The sequence below is a fragment of the Benincasa hispida genome, chromosome 12 (genome assembly GCF_009727055.1).
Source record: "Benincasa hispida cultivar B227 chromosome 12, ASM972705v1, whole genome shotgun sequence".
Lineage (NCBI taxonomy): Eukaryota > Viridiplantae > Streptophyta > Magnoliopsida > Cucurbitales > Cucurbitaceae > Benincasa > Benincasa hispida.
In genome coordinates, this window is record NC_052360.1 from 423,628 (window position 1) to 439,498 (window position 15,871).

General features: G+C 31.1%; 1 protein-coding gene and 2 non-coding genes across 3 annotated transcripts; all 3 read left to right on the forward strand.

The window, feature by feature from the left end:
• The first annotated feature begins 7,507 nt into the window (after positions 1–7,507).
• LOC120092606 (protein DETOXIFICATION 35-like) lies at positions 7,508–11,714 on the forward strand. Its single transcript, XM_039050747.1, has 7 exons — positions 7,508–7,762; positions 8,454–9,079; positions 9,371–9,427; positions 9,895–10,133; positions 10,220–10,338; positions 10,480–10,566; positions 11,350–11,714. Exons 1-7 carry the CDS (start codon positions 7,508–7,510, stop codon positions 11,425–11,427), a joined length of 1,461 nt encoding a protein of 486 aa, XP_038906675.1. The 3' UTR covers positions 11,428–11,714.
• A 3,219-nt stretch (positions 11,715–14,933) lies between these two features.
• Positions 14,934–15,017, forward strand: TRNAL-CAA. Its single transcript has one exon. It is a non-coding gene; the product is annotated as a tRNA-Leu (tRNA).
• Positions 15,018–15,327: 310 nt separating this feature from the next.
• TRNAL-CAA lies at positions 15,328–15,411 on the forward strand. Its single transcript has one exon. It is a non-coding gene; the product is annotated as a tRNA-Leu (tRNA).
• Positions 15,412–15,871: the final 460 nt, after the last annotated feature.

The window sequence follows — 15,871 nt, forward strand, 5'->3', positions numbered from 1 at the left end:
GTACACTCAACTTTCGGTGACCATTAATCGTCGCATCAGAGTAGGGGATTTAATAACCACCCATCATTGCAATCATTAGAAAGGAAGGCTGCTTCACCTTGAGCTCTATAAATACCAAAGGCCACCATTGTAACAAAGGAAACAAGTTTTAGAAGATACAAGTTAAAGAGCGTTAGTCTGTTCACGTACATACTCATACTTATACTTAGAAGCCAGAGACGAGCAAGGAGATGAGGAAGCCGAGAGATCATTCCCGAACAAATCAAGAGACTGCAGAAAGCATTATAAAGGAGAGAGGGCCAACACTTGCAAGAGAAAGAATACACATCGAGATCAAAGTTGGAGTGAAAAAGAATAGTGTAAAAGGCCACGGGAAGCAAGACATTGCATATCAAGTTTATCTCTCAATTCCATTGTTATTTTGTATTGAGTACTTTATTTATAGAAAATGAAAATCTCATTTCAAACTATGTTCTATCTCTCCATATTCTGCATGAGTAGCTAAATTTCTGAATGGGTTGAGAAGTATTTAGCTAGCATGACTTAAGATTTACACTTTATGCAATCATCTTGTCTTATGTACGCATCATTCACCCTTTAGAGATACTTGAGAGAGTAGTCTAAAGATAGAATCTAGACTTTAGAGAGTCAGATTAGAATCTAGGCTTAAGAAAGTTAGATTAGAACCACATAAGCAAGAAATAGAAACTTAGGCATAAGTTCTATCATTATTTACACATTGCACGTACCCTATAAATAGGATATGATTGTATGCGGCCACCTTGTTTTATGTGTGTATCATTCATCATCGCATAGACAAGAATAGAGGCTTAGACATAAGTCCTATCAAAATTTTCATATACATCGCATGCGTCCTAGAAATAGGAATTATGACATTCTACATTGAGAGAAGACATGTTGTTATTTATGTGTAGCATGATCGTATAACTTGTGCATAATCTTAGGAAGTGTTAGTGATAACAGGAAGAAATGCACGTTATTACAGTGCAAAGATATAAAACAATGAAGGATTGCGACGATAAAAATATATAAAATTGCGTCCAAAAGCGTTAAGTTTATAACATTGCGATCGCATGCGTCCATCGCATTAAAACAGCTAACTTATGTATTTTGTGCAGAAAATGCGTTGTCGCAAGGCGAAATTGCGATCTAAGGAATTCAGAGTCTGGGCGCATTAAGAGATTGCGACCACAAGGCTGTGATCATATGCATTCACGAAGATCTACTCAAGAAGGTGGCCGCATAAAGCCGACGCATCAAGGTGAAAGCTTAATAAATCACGATGGGACAGAAAGCTGATGGCGATCGATTCCAAATTAAGTTGACAAGCCATTAACGACACTATAGCATGTAAACTTAACTTTTTAGTGACAATTATTTGGCACATCAGACAAAGAATTTACGACATCCCATCAGTGCAATCATTTGAGAGAAAAAGCTCTTCACCCTGAAGCTCTATAAATACCAAAGGCCACCTTCATTAAAGGAGTTCGGAGAATTCGGTCCCGCTATTTAGAATTTAGAGTTCGTCTTCACCATATACTTAGATTTTACATACTTCGAAGGTGGAGGTGAGCGAAGGGAGAATACGCCGAGAGATCGTCCTGGACAACTCGGAAAAGTACTAGGAAGCGCCGAAAACAGAGTCTTGCGGAAGCAAGAACATCTTTTGGGTAGAGTAGAGAAAACTCAGTGTAAAAACCTTGGGAAGCAATATATTGCTACCAGGCTCTCTATCCTTACTTTTCATTGTCATTATGTATTTTGAACTTATTTATAAAATGAAAATTGCATCTTTACATCTGTCCACTCTCTTCACCTTACACATGAGTAACTAAACTGTCGAATGAGTTGAGAAGCACTTAGCTAGCATGACCTGAGATCTTCACTTTATGCGATCATCTTGTATTATATATGCGTTATTCGTCATTTAGAGATACTCGGGAGGGTAGTCTAAGGATAGAATCTAGGCTTGGAAAAGTCAGATTAGAATCTAGGCTCGGAAGAGTCAGATTAGAACCGCATAATCAAGAGATAGAAGCTTAGGAATAAGTTGGGGAAAAATGTAAAAAAAATAAATTTAGAATTAATTTGTAGCTACAAAAAAGAAGAAGACGGAAGTTGGGGGAAAATGTGAAAAAAAAATAGATTTAACCTTAATTCGTGGCTAGAAATTTTACTTTTATTTTACTATAGGTCTTTGAAAATTTGAATTTGTAAAAGATTCTTTGAAAATGCAAAAACGCTAAAAAATATAAGAAGACATAAGTTGGGAGAAAAAAAAAATTAGCCATAATTCGTGGTTGGCCTTAAATCGTGGACGGGTACATGATTTAGCCTTAAATCGTGGATGGACTTAAAATTCGTGACCCCGTCCTCGATTTCACAACTCTATTTTTGTTAATAGTTTCAAACCAACCTTATTTTTGTCAATAAATATTAAAATAAAATTATTTTTAAAAAATTCAAATAATTATGAGGGGAACTTTTAAAATTAATTTTAATAGTAATAAGAAAAATAGTGAAATGCTTAATTAATTATAATTCGTCTTAAACTTTATAAATTAATTAATAGGCATTAATACTAAATACTGGAAGTGAGTATTTAGTGGAAAATCAAGATTAAAAGTGTAAATCTTAAAATTAAGAGACTAATTAAAATAAAACTCAAATCTCAATAGTAAAATTATAAATTTTGAACTCAAAGATGTAAAAATGTGAAATTTTGAAACTTAGGAACCAAATAAAAATTAATAAAAAAACTAAAGAACTAAAAACGTATTTTATTTCCTCTCAGGGGAGTTCTTTGATTTTAAAAAAAATGTTTTTCTAGATAACACTTTTCCCATCATCTGGATGAGGATAGGGATTGAGTTGTTTGTTTGTTTGTTTTGTTGGCATTACCTGTTTAAAAGAAAGAACGCATTTTTTTTCCTTTCTTCTTATAGTATTTTGGCGCTAATTAACATAGAATCATATGTTGCAAGTTTTCTATAGATTCGTTTCTATACGTATATATTATTGTCTCAAAATAGAGTTAATTAACACAATTTGAATGTATGTAATGCAACATTTCCTATGAGAGTTGAACTTAACCCAGATGTAGAATTTGTATATGGTTCTGGCCATATAAATCCACTAGGCAACAATGCTTCTGAAATTGACTATATAAGATTTCTATGTGGTGAAGGTTATAACAACACTTTACTCCAACAAATCTCTCAAGACAAGTCTACATGTTCTCCAATCAATTCTGACCAAGTTTTTTACCTAAACTATCCTTCATTTGCTCTTTCCACATCAATCTCAACCTCAATCCATCAAATCTACAAAAGAAGAGTCACGGTCAACAAATTCTACATATAAAGCCACAATTTTTGCTCTTTCAGGACTTAATATTACAGTCAATCTTTCTATTCTTTCATTCAAAGCCTTGGGTGAAGAGCTAAAATTTGAGCTTACAATTGAAGGAAAAATCAGTAATAGCATTGAATCGGCTTCCTTGATTTGAGATGATGGTGTACACAAAGTCAGGAGTCCTATAACCGTCTTCGTCTTTGATTCTGATACCTTCATTCACTAATACGTTTATAATTTTTCGTATTATCTCATTACCTATTTTTTCAAAATTATTAAAGATTAATAAATAACATAATTCAACTATCATATATAGATGTGTTAGTGACTTAAAAGTCGATGGTTCAAAATTTCCTTATCCCTATTGTATTCAAACAAAAAAAATCAATAAATTGCAAAAACAACCTTTGAAGTATGTGGTGGTTGCAATTATACCTCAAACTTTTAATCATAAAAATTGAGCCCTCGAACTTATTAAGTATTAAAATTGGACACTCAAACTTACGAAAGAGTTAGAACTTATTCCCTCTAATTTTAAAAGTTAGAATGGTTGTTTTTAAATATAGAAAAATAAACCAAAATATTTACAAAATATAGCAAAATTTTAGAACTATCCATGATAGATATTGATAGACACTGATAGAAGTCTATTAGTGTCTATCAACGTTTATCATTGGTAGTTCTAAAATTTTGCTATATTTCATAAATATTTTCAACAATTTACCATTTGAAATAATTTCCCAAATTAGAATTATGGTCTTGTGATTTGATAATGTCTTATAAATAGTTCATATAGTATGATAAAACACTCCAGTAGTTTTGGGAGACTATTTGTAATTGTTCTTTCAAACCAACAGATTTTAAATTCTAATTGAAAATTATATGGACTAAATTCTAACCGAACTAAATTTATAGTTAACCTTTAAATAAATCATTAATTGATTCTGATTCTTAAGGATTTGTTTTTATTGTTTTTTTAATCTAAAAAGGGAAGGGAAAATATTTTATGGCGAGGATTTGAATTGATGTTCATTTTTGGAAGAAACATTAAAACGAACAGGGAGGTTATCTCATGTAGAAAACAAACTTTCACACCTTCCCTAATTCTATTAAGTCGACCTAATAATGAAAGGTAACCATTCAAGATCGAAAAGCAAACAATTTTTCTGTTTAATTATATTTGGCGATTGCAAACAAAGTACAAGAAAAAAATTAAGAGAGGTTTGAAATCCATTTTCAAATGTTGAATTTAAAAAATAAGTCATTTTGAAAATAAAAGTTAAGTGTTTAACAATCACTAAAAATAGATTTTCAAAAAATTAGTTTATAAAATAAACTTATTTAGAAAAGATGAATTTTGAGTGTTTAATCTCTCCCTGATTCCTCACTTTAATGTCAAAATGAGTTTGTGGTATTAGCATGACTTTCGTCCCAAGAGGTCGAAGGTTCAATATCTCATCTCACATGTTATACTAAAAAAAATTCTCACTTCCACTATGTTGCCTCTAGCCAACCAACTTTGGCTACCACGCGATACAACCAACTTCAACCATCATAATAGTGTATGGTCGTTCTTTATAGTAATTTTGTATTAATAAAAAAATTAGAGTATATAACAAACTATTAAGGGTAGTAATGTATTTTCCATAGTAAAGGTAGTATTTTAATTTCTATTTGCTTTTCTTTTTGTATATTTTCAGTCATTTATTGTATTATTAAGAATCCATAATAATGAGAGAGAAACCACTGGATTGGCCTAAAAGAAACTAAACAAACTTTATATAAAAGTACTCTTGAGAAAAGAGTTGCCAAACAGAAAAATTGTCGATATTAGCCCTCCCTCCATCTTTTAGAAATAGCAACTTTTTTTTGTACGCATTAAACTAGTTTTTTACGGTTCATCTCGATCGAGGTCGAGCACCAAGATTTAGATTAAAATTTTTTATAGATGATTGCACTGTCATTTTTAAATTTTGAGAAATGTCAAATTTTGTGAAAATTAAGTAAGATTTGGAAAATATATAGATTCTCAATATTATTTCTATGCGAGATTTGCCAACAAGAGCTTAGTTCAACTAACATATGTATGTACTGAGGACCATAAGAGATCCGTGGTTTAAATCTCCCACCCCCAATTATACTAAAAAAATCTATGAGATTTGCCTACAGTTTATCGAGAAAGCCGAAAATGATCCATAGGATGAAAAAGTTAACTAAACTTATCTTTTTATCTAAATCGATGGCCGATCTCAACTGAGATGGATCGAAAAAAAACTATTTCAATGAATTTTCTAAAATGTATTAGTTCTAAATATGGAAACATCTAAGGGTTATTTAAATTCTGACAATTTCCCAAACACATATGTGATGATGATGAAAAGATTAAACAACCTTTTTGGTACATTTAAATAAGACTGCAATTTTAGTTTCTATATTTTTCATTAATCTTAAATTTAGTCCATTAACAATTTTCATGTAAAAAGGTGATACACTATGTGAGTATTCTACCAAAATTTATAAAATAAAGCCTCGTAGATAATAAACAAAAACTAGTTTGAAATATCATTTTGATCTCTATATTCTGAGATTTGTTTAATTTCAATTTTGTATATTTTCAAATAGAGCGTCAATGACCTATTTTTTTAGGCCCATATAAGATATAGCCTGGTTTTTAAAAATCTATAGTTTTTGACCTTTTGCTTACATCGTCATGAGGTGAAACTACTAAAACAACCTAAAGTGCACGAATGATGGATTTTTCTTCTCAATTCAAGCCCCTTGCTCTAGTTTGTTATTCTCCTTCTTCAAGCTTCCTTATTCGTTTTTTCTTTTCCCATATTTTGCCACCTCTTAGATTTTTTTTTTCAATATTTCATCTTCCCTGTACTCTGCGAGCATGACTTAGAATTGGACTCTCTTTCACAGAATAATTGATAAGCCACTACAATAATTCTAGGCTTCAATGTCGGTTGAAAATAGTGGTCTCGGATGTATAATGTCTCAAACATATTATATTCACCCAAAATTGAAAAGCGAGAACTGAGAAATTAGAATGAGGTGATAAAGAAGCAAATTGTGAACAAGGAGATGCAGGAGTGAGATCTATGCTCATCGTGTGTGTATTTTGGTTGTCTTGGTAATTTTACGATGATATAAGAATAAGGTTAAAAAACTTAGTTGTCAAAAAGTGGGTTAGATCTCATATGGTCTCTCAAAAGAAGCCATCCATACAAAAATCTCATTCAATATTCAATTTTAGTCCTTGTCCTTTTAATCAATTGTATATTTAGTTGTTTAAATATGGTTTCAAATTTTAGTGCTACATAATAATAATAATTTTTATGCAGTAGCATGTAAATATGGTTTCAAATTTTAGTGCTAATAAATAACAAAAAAAAAAACTTTGAAAAAATAACATTAAATAAGTGGTATGGAGAAAATTTAAGATTCTTTTTAGAGTATAGAGACTAAAATTGAAAAAAATTTTAAATACAGGAACCAAAATAGTATTTTAACCTAAAAAGTATTCGAAATAATAAACAACAAACTATTTAAAATTTAAATTAAAATACTATTTTGCTTAATATATTTTGAGGTTGTTTCAATTTTAGTTCTTATATTTTTAATAAATTTTAAATTTAATCCTTAATATTAGTTTATCGTTGATTTCTTAAAAAAAAAAATATTATTATCTATGAGCATTTTTAGTATGAAATTTGAAAATATTATTGCATGGGAATTACAATTATTAATTAACCAGTTTCGATTAAAAAATAACTTTTAAGGGAGTAATTTAAGATATTTATTAAAATTAGAAAATCTAAAATTTGAGTTGTTTGGAGACTAAAATTGAAAAAAGCCAAAAAGAAACCAACCAAAATGGTATATTATGCAAATAAAAGATTATGATAATTGGGTGAGGTGGAGGTAATATAATGGAAGAAGAAGAAGTAAATGAGCGAGAGGAAAGAGAAAGGAGAAGTTGAATGATCCCATCGGCAAATAAGTATGAACGAGTAGCTTACGGAAAAGGCGCCATGTTCAGATTCAGGCTCTCTCTATACTCTCTGTTACCTACCTCCAAAATATCCTTCCTAACCTCCTTCTCCTCCATTTCTACACCCACCCAATGGAAGCTCCTTTGCTCAATGGCGTCGCCGACGCCGACTATCAGCCACTCAAAACTTTCAGCGACGTCACTCGTGTCTTCTTCGCTGAGACGACCAAGCTCTGGAAGATTGCGGCGCCGATTGTGTTTGGTATAATTTGTCAATACGGAATCAACTCACTCACTAGCATTTTCGTTGGCCATATCGGCGATGTTGAGCTTTCCGCTGTTTCTATCTCTGTTTCCGTAATCGGAACCTTCGCCTTTGGCTTCATGGTCCATTTCCTTCTCTCTCTCTCTCTCTCGCGGTTGTTTTTTTGTGTTTATGATAATGATAAGGATCAATTGCGCAGTGCTTGTTTATGGAATACTTTACGAGTGCAGGATTGATTATGTTATATCGTTGTTGTCTTGTTTTTCTATTTTTCTTTTCACGAAGCAGAAAAGGAATCTGTAAAGTAATACTTAATTTACAATGTCCGTCTACTATTTCCAGATTAACTATTGATCACGTAGGAACACGACGAGAGAGTGCTTTTCTTTCTCGTTTTGCTAAATTTTTATTAAAAAATTGTTCTCCAGGTTCTAGATCTGGTAAAGTTCTTCCTGATTATGCGAATTCTGCCCGTATATGTGCGCTTAATTCATTTGTACCTATTCTGTAAGAATGTTTGTTTTCTTTGCTATTTTCCTATGATATTAACTTTGATGAAAATCGAAGGGGTTTAGAACAGTGATGTGTCTGGTGATTTGATGTATGAGAGAGAATTTTATAATAGCATTTCGAATGATTTTGAAGCAGCCGCAGTGGTGGCCTGATTGAATGATTTCTCGGAGAAGTTTTGCCTGAGATAATTGTTTAATTTTGCATATGAGTAGAAGACGAGTTTCAATAAATTGTGTACGCCTCTTGTTCTAATTTTTTTATTCTTGGCTATTATTGAATTTGATTTTCTATAAAATGTAGCTTGGTATGGGAAGTGCACTGGAGACGCTGTGTGGTCAAGCTTATGGCGCTGGGCAAGTTTATTTGCTTGGTGTTTATATGCAGCGTTCATGGATTATTCTCACAATCTCCAGCTTCTTCATTCTACCGATTTACTGGTATGCTGAACCAGTCCTGAAGTTTCTAGGACAAGCAGATGAAATAGCTGAAGTTGCAGGATGGTTCACAAGGTTGCTAATTCCTGAACTGTTCTCGCTGGCAATCGTTTTTCCCACCCAAAAGTTCCTTCAAGCCCAGAGCAAGGTCAATGTCCTTGCCTATATTGGGTTTTTGGCCTTATTATTACATGCTGCAATGCTCTGGCTCTTTATTTTCGTATTCAACTGGAACCTAACTGGTGCAGCTATTGCAAGCAACATTTCAAGTTGGGTTACTGCTATAGCACAAGTTATCTATGTTGTTGGCTGGTGTAAAGATGGATGGACTGGTTTGTCTCGGGCGGCTTTCAATGATATATGGGCCTTTGTCGGCCTTTCCTTTTCATCCGCAGTAATGCTTTGCCTTGAACTCTGGTATATGATGAGTATAATTATTCTTACTGGCCATCTTGATAACGCGGTATATGCTGTTGGTTCCCTTTCAATTTGGTAAGAACAGAACTTAGTATGTTTGGCTTACGCCGCACCCTTTTGTAGTTCGTACAACAAAAATTAATTGTATGCTGAATAATGAGATTATAGAGGCATTGCTTGAGAATGGGTAGCAAGTTCGTGGAATAATAATGAGACTATAGAGTGTAGGGCTTGGAAATAAAACTTTGAGAGTTGTAAAGTATACAGAAATAATGGATACCTTTGTTACGAACTTTAATAGTAAAATAGGTACATCAAATGAAGGATGCCGAGTTTTTACTAATCCTTTTACTTTTGCTTTTCCAGCATGAATATCAACGGATTCGAGGCAATGTTATTCATAGGTATAAATGCTGCCATTAGGTATGTGATTTTCATCCATTATATTTCTGGTTGGAAAGTGCACTTATCTTTTGTGCATCCAACTAAATTGTCCAATCATAATTTTCCATATGACAAAATCTTCTTATGTTTGTCTTTAATATTTTAATTATTTGTTTGTGTGTGATGATAGTTAAATGCATAAATATGAGTGCATTCCAAGATACACCTAAATATTACTCTTTCTTATCCCTTGAAAGGCTTGTTATTGTATCTGATCATTCTAATACCAGGGATCTTAAATTATAAATATACTATTGTAATATATGAATAGTTCAATGGAAAGTTTATTTCATATTCCAAATAAACTATGGTGTAAAGAAAAACAGAACAATATGATAGATAATATGCAACTGTTTGATCTGCCAAAATTTATTGCTTGATTTGTCATCTGTGTATATAATAACTATTATTAGTGTATTGAATTTGCATTTGTGTCATCTTCCCAGCGTGCGGGTCTCCAATGAGCTTGGACAAGGACATCCAGTGGCGACCAAATATTCTGTCTATGTTACAGTATTTCAGTCTCTTCTTCTCGGATTACTTTCCATGGTGATTATCTTAATCACAAAGGATGATTTTGCTGTCATTTACACCAGCAGTAAAGAAATGCAAGTTGCTGTCTCTAAACTGGCATACCTTCTTGGAATCACCATGGTTCTTAACAGTGTCCAGCCAGTAATTTCAGGTACCAAATCCAGCATGTTTTACAAGTCTGCACTAAGTTAATAAGAATCTCCCTTCTCTTTTTAACTTTTTCCTGAGTTTTTTCAGGCGTTGCTATTGGAGCTGGTTGGCAAACGTTGGTAGCATATATCAATCTTGGCTCTTATTATGTTTTTGGTCTTCCCCTTGGTTACCTTCTTGGTTATACAAAACATTTGGGAGTTCAGGTCAGTAAATTTTCTTTCCCTTTTCATGAAATTGAAGGTAAATGATGCAGGGTATATCTTATATATTATGATTTATGCATAAGCATCTTACCGTTTCTCCTTTAGCCAATATGTAACATATAATTTATTTTATAATCACAGGGACTATGGGGAGGCATGATCTGTGGTCTCTCTCTCCAGACCATTCTGCTTCTGATCATACTCTATAAAACAAACTGGACCCATGAGGTAAGTTTAATCTATAGTAATTTCAAACCCCTCTCCCACTCTTTAATTAATTTATAAATTTGGTTTTACCTATGATATGACAACTCTTGATCAGATATATTCTGTTCCTTTGGCACATTAAAAATAAATTTAAAAGAGAAATGAGACAGGATAAAAATTATACTAGCTGGTTAAAACATATTTCTAAATTTCCATCGTTGTGGTTTCTCTATTCAAAAATAATTTTAATAATTCTATACTTAGAAGCAATTTAGATCACTTTTAGAGGAAGCATTTGATTAATGATTAGTGCATAATACCATTCTCAAAAACTTACCCTAGTCTTGTACTTAGAGAAGGTTTAGGAATGATTTTAAAATGGTTGAAAACATTTTTTTCATGTTCAAAATTACTCTCATACATGTCTTTTAATCAAAATCAATTTATTATTAGTTTTATTGTATATGAAGTGATTTTAAAATTATTAAAATACTTTTATCATGTTTAGAATCACTTCGAAAATGCCTTTGTAAATGACAAAAGTGATTTTTTTTAACCATTTCAAAATCAACCTCAAATATATACTTACATTTTTAAATGTGATCCATATCATCAAAATTGATTTGAATAATTAAAGACAAGCATGAAAATAATTTCAAACATGACAAGTGATTCTAACCTTTTAAGATCATTTCCAAACATGCTGAAACTGTTCAAGGAGTCACCCGAGCATGTTGTTGTACATAAGATTTATGGAAAACTTAAGTGAGACCTGTTATTAATTAACGAGATTATACTATGCAGGTTAATCAGTCGATGGAACGGATGAAAAGATGGGGAGGACAAGAGGTCAAAATTGACAATACAACTGATTACATATGAAGTAGATAGACAGAAAACAGCTTGACCAATTGCTCTAACTTGCTTTGATTTTTTTTTCTCCTTTTTTTTGGTTCCAAAACTATTTATGTTCCTTAGTTCTCCATGCCGGTCTAAAATAACTAGCTCACAAAAATAAAAACAAAAAAAATAAAATCCTTGGTGATCAAAATACAAGAACTTGATTGTTAACTATTACTAGTCAGCAATCAAAGCTCTTTCCTTCACTTTTGTAGACACGGTTGCTCCTTTTTTTTCCTATTTGTTCATAGTTCTTGTCCATTTTCCTACTTGTTAGTCTTATAAATTTTAAATCTTTGATTTTCTTCCCCCCATTTCTTTTGTTTTTTTTACCTTTTTACTAACTTCCAAAATATTACTAACCTTAATCATTCAGCTTTGCTTCATTATAAATTGTATCTTTTATATAAAGACAATAATCTGGAAACGGTGTTGTATTATATGTTTTAAGAGCTGGGAAATAATATTCTTAGAAGGTGCAATGACAAAACATTTGTGAGAGTTAGAAGAATTAAAATTGAGATTTCAAACCTATAAAGAAGAAAATGAAAAAGTTGATAATATTTGAAAAACCAAAATAGGTTAAGTTTAATTTCATCTAATGAGATATTTGATCTCAAATAAGTGCTAAACCTACTATTACCTAATTACTTGTTTGGATATTTGTAATAGATAATAAAATATGGAAAAAAAAATTAAAAATATATCACCTTTTTAAAATATTTGCAAATATGAAAATGTTGACTAGTTAACTTTTGAATTTTTTCTAATTTCCAGTTTCACCCTCCCAAGACTTGAAGATACTCGATTCATTCATAAGTGATTTTAACACCAACAAGTCAATCATGAAATTTGATTATTATAACGAAACATTAAATATAAATAGCAAATAGAAACGGATTTGAAAAAACTATTTTTTAGTTCACAAATTTACACCATTTTTAGAAATAGTTTGAAATAGAAATGAGAATAGTTATTAAACAAGTTTATTTATCAAAAAATGAAATGCGAACGATATCTAACAGCAAATAGTTTTTTTTTTTTTTTTTTTTTTTTTTTTTTTTTTGCTTTTCATAGGCTTAAGAGTTGATGTTTATCATAAATAAACTTGAAAAAAAATGGCATAAATAGCCAAAAATGAAGGGCACAAATTGAAATATGTGTAAAATATTTGCAAATATGAAAATGTTGACTAGTTAACTTTTGAATTTTTTCTAATTTCCAGTTTCACCTTCCCAAGACTTGAAGGTATCCAATTCATTCATAAGTGACTTAACACCAACAAGTCAATCATGGAGTTTGATTATTATAACGAAACATTAAATATAAATAGCAAATAAAAACGGATTTGAAAGAAACTATTTTTTAGTTCACAAATTTACACCATTTTTAGAAATAGTTTGAAATAGAAATGAGAATAGTTATTAAACAAGTTTATTTATCAAAAAATGATAAATGCGAACGATATCTGACAGCAAATAGTTTTTTTTTTTTTTTTTTTTTGCTTTTTATAGGCTTAAGAGTATGGTGTTTATCATAAATAAACTTGAAAAAAATAGAATAGATAGCCAAAAATGAAGGGCACAAATATTAAATGAATGACACAAATTGAAATATGTGTATTTGTGTATTGCAATATTTGTTTACAAAATCAAATCAAGAAGAAGGGTTTGTTTGGCTGTTTGCTATTTTTACGAAAGTGCCCTTGAGGTATTAAAAAGAAAAGTGATCGTATGAATGTTTGGAAAGGGCAAGAAAGGGACAATAAGGTGGTCAGTAGCTATCGTTGATAGAAGTTACCAATGATACCATGTTATTGATGATAGAAGCTAACACTAATATCACGTTATCAGTAATAGAAGCTACCACTAATAGCATGTTCTTGGTGATAGAAGCTACCACCGATAGCATATTATCGGTGCTAGAGAGATATCGATGAGGTCATTGATAGCATGATATCAATGAGATCTTTGATAGCATCTTATTAGTGTTGTTATCAGCGAAAGAAGCTATCACTGATAACCACGATATGAGTGATATTAATGATACCGACGATAGAAGTTAGGTGAAATCTATATATCGAGTTTCTTTGAAAGTTCATAACTAGTTATAGAAATCTATCATTGCTAGACCTAAGTTTAATATTTCAAGGTTGATTCTAATGGATGAAAGTCTATCAATGATAGCGACTGATAGCTTCTATCAATGATAGACATGATAGAAGATTATCAGTGATAGCTACCGTGTTAATTTTTCAAAGTTGTTATTTATGAAAGTCTATCAATGAAAGTCACTAATAGTTTTCCAATGACTGGCATAGCTTAACTTTTCAAAGTTGTTGGTTTTCTTTCAATGTTGATAACCGCTTATAAAATTCTCTCATTGATAGGCACTGATAGCATTAACTGTTAATATTTCAAGATTAGTTCCAATTGATGAAAGTATATCAATGATAGCCACTGATAACTAATAGCAAATTAAAAGCTAATATTTCAATATTTTATTAACATTTCTCAAATTGAAAGCTACAACTGATAGCAACTATCAATGATAGCAGCTATCAGTGGCTATCACTAATAGTTGCTATCAGTGATAGCTTTCAATTTGAGAAAATAAAAAAGAAGTAAGCAAAATTATAGCTAGGCGTGGACTTTTTAGTCTTTTCTATTTTTTGTTCTATATATATAATTATTTTATCATTGTACTACATATTTTGTTATTTTGGACTTGAATTCTATTTATACAACTAGCCCTACTTGTTTTTAGTTTTTTTACACATTAGTAAGAAGTTATTTATTTGAGTATTTGTTCTTTTACTATTTTTGATACTCTAACTTGGATATTTTGTGAATTTTTATTTTGGATATTAGTAGCTATCTTCTAGACGAACTCTTTGATATATTCTCTTATCGCTCAAGTTTAAGATTTTTTAGGACTATCCTAATACTATAATAATCACCTCTTACTATACTAAATACTATTTTGTATTTCCCAATTAGGTACAGTCAACACTATTTCAAAACTTCTATTTGTTGTAGTATTTACTATTAGTTACAATTTTTGTTATTTTACGTTCATCAATTTTTTATTTTTTGTTACAGTGTTTTATTATTTCTATCTCAAATTAAAATAGTTAATACCTCAAACACATACTATTATAATCCAAACTAAAATAATCTACACCCCCAAATATAAACTATAATAACCTAGGACTATAATAAACCAACTCCTTACCCCAAACACCTAGTGATTATTGATTAATTCATGGATAAGTTTTTTTATTTAATTTTTTTAACAAATTTTGATCGTAACTTATTCAGATTCTGGGTGTTAGATAAAATTATAACTTAAGAGTTAAATTAATTCCTTGAACTAAGGCGCAAGGATTAAAAGGAAAAGAAACAATCCTTTTGAAGTTTGAAAAGTATGATCTGGCCGTTCTTTTTAGTTAAGATGTATATTTTATATTGTGAAACTGTAAGCAATCAGTCAGGATGGCCGAGTGGTCTAAGGCGCCAGACTCAAGTTCTGGTCTTCGAAAGAGGGCGTGGGTTCAAATCCCACTTCTGACAATGTTTTTAATTTCTTTTTTTCCATCTTTGTGTACAAACAACACATCTCATTTCAATTAACAATATCATGTATTTGCACCTCTTTATTGCTTTAATTGTTTCCCCACAAAAGTCCCTCAAAGGTTCAAGTTTTCAAAGGAGGGTGTGGGTTCAAATCCCACTTATGACAATGTTTTTAGTATTTTTTTTTTCCATCTTTGTGTACAAACAACACCTCATTTTCAATTAACATTATCATGTAGTTGTAGGTAACCCTCTTTATTGCTTTAATTTTTCTTCCCCACAAATGTCCCTCAATAACCTTTGACAAGCTAGGATGACCGAGTGGTCTAAGGCACTAGACTCAAGTTCTAGTCTTTGAAAGAGGTCGTGGGTTCAAATCCCACTTCTAACAATGTTCTTAATTTTTTTTCCCATTTTTGTGTACAAACAACACATCTCATTTTCAATTAGCATTATCATGTAGTTGTAGGGGGCTCTTTATTGCTTTAATTTTTTTCCCCCCACAGAAGTCCCTTGGTGGCCTTTGACAAGATTTTTATTTTATTTTACTTTAATCTCTATATAAACAAAAGAGAAATTATTTCAAACGGTAAAACTGTTGAAAATATTTACGAGACATAACAATTTTTTTGAATTATCAATGATAGACGTTAATAGATGCTGATAGACTTCTATCAGTGTTTGTGTCTATCAGCGTCTATCATTGATAGTTCTAAAATTTTGCCACATTTTGTAAATATTTTGACTTATTTTTCTATATTTAAAAACCGCCCTAAACAAAATACCTCATTTTCAAAACATCTCTTTTCATCTCTTAATTTATTCTCTTTTTTTTTTTTTCACAGAAGTGC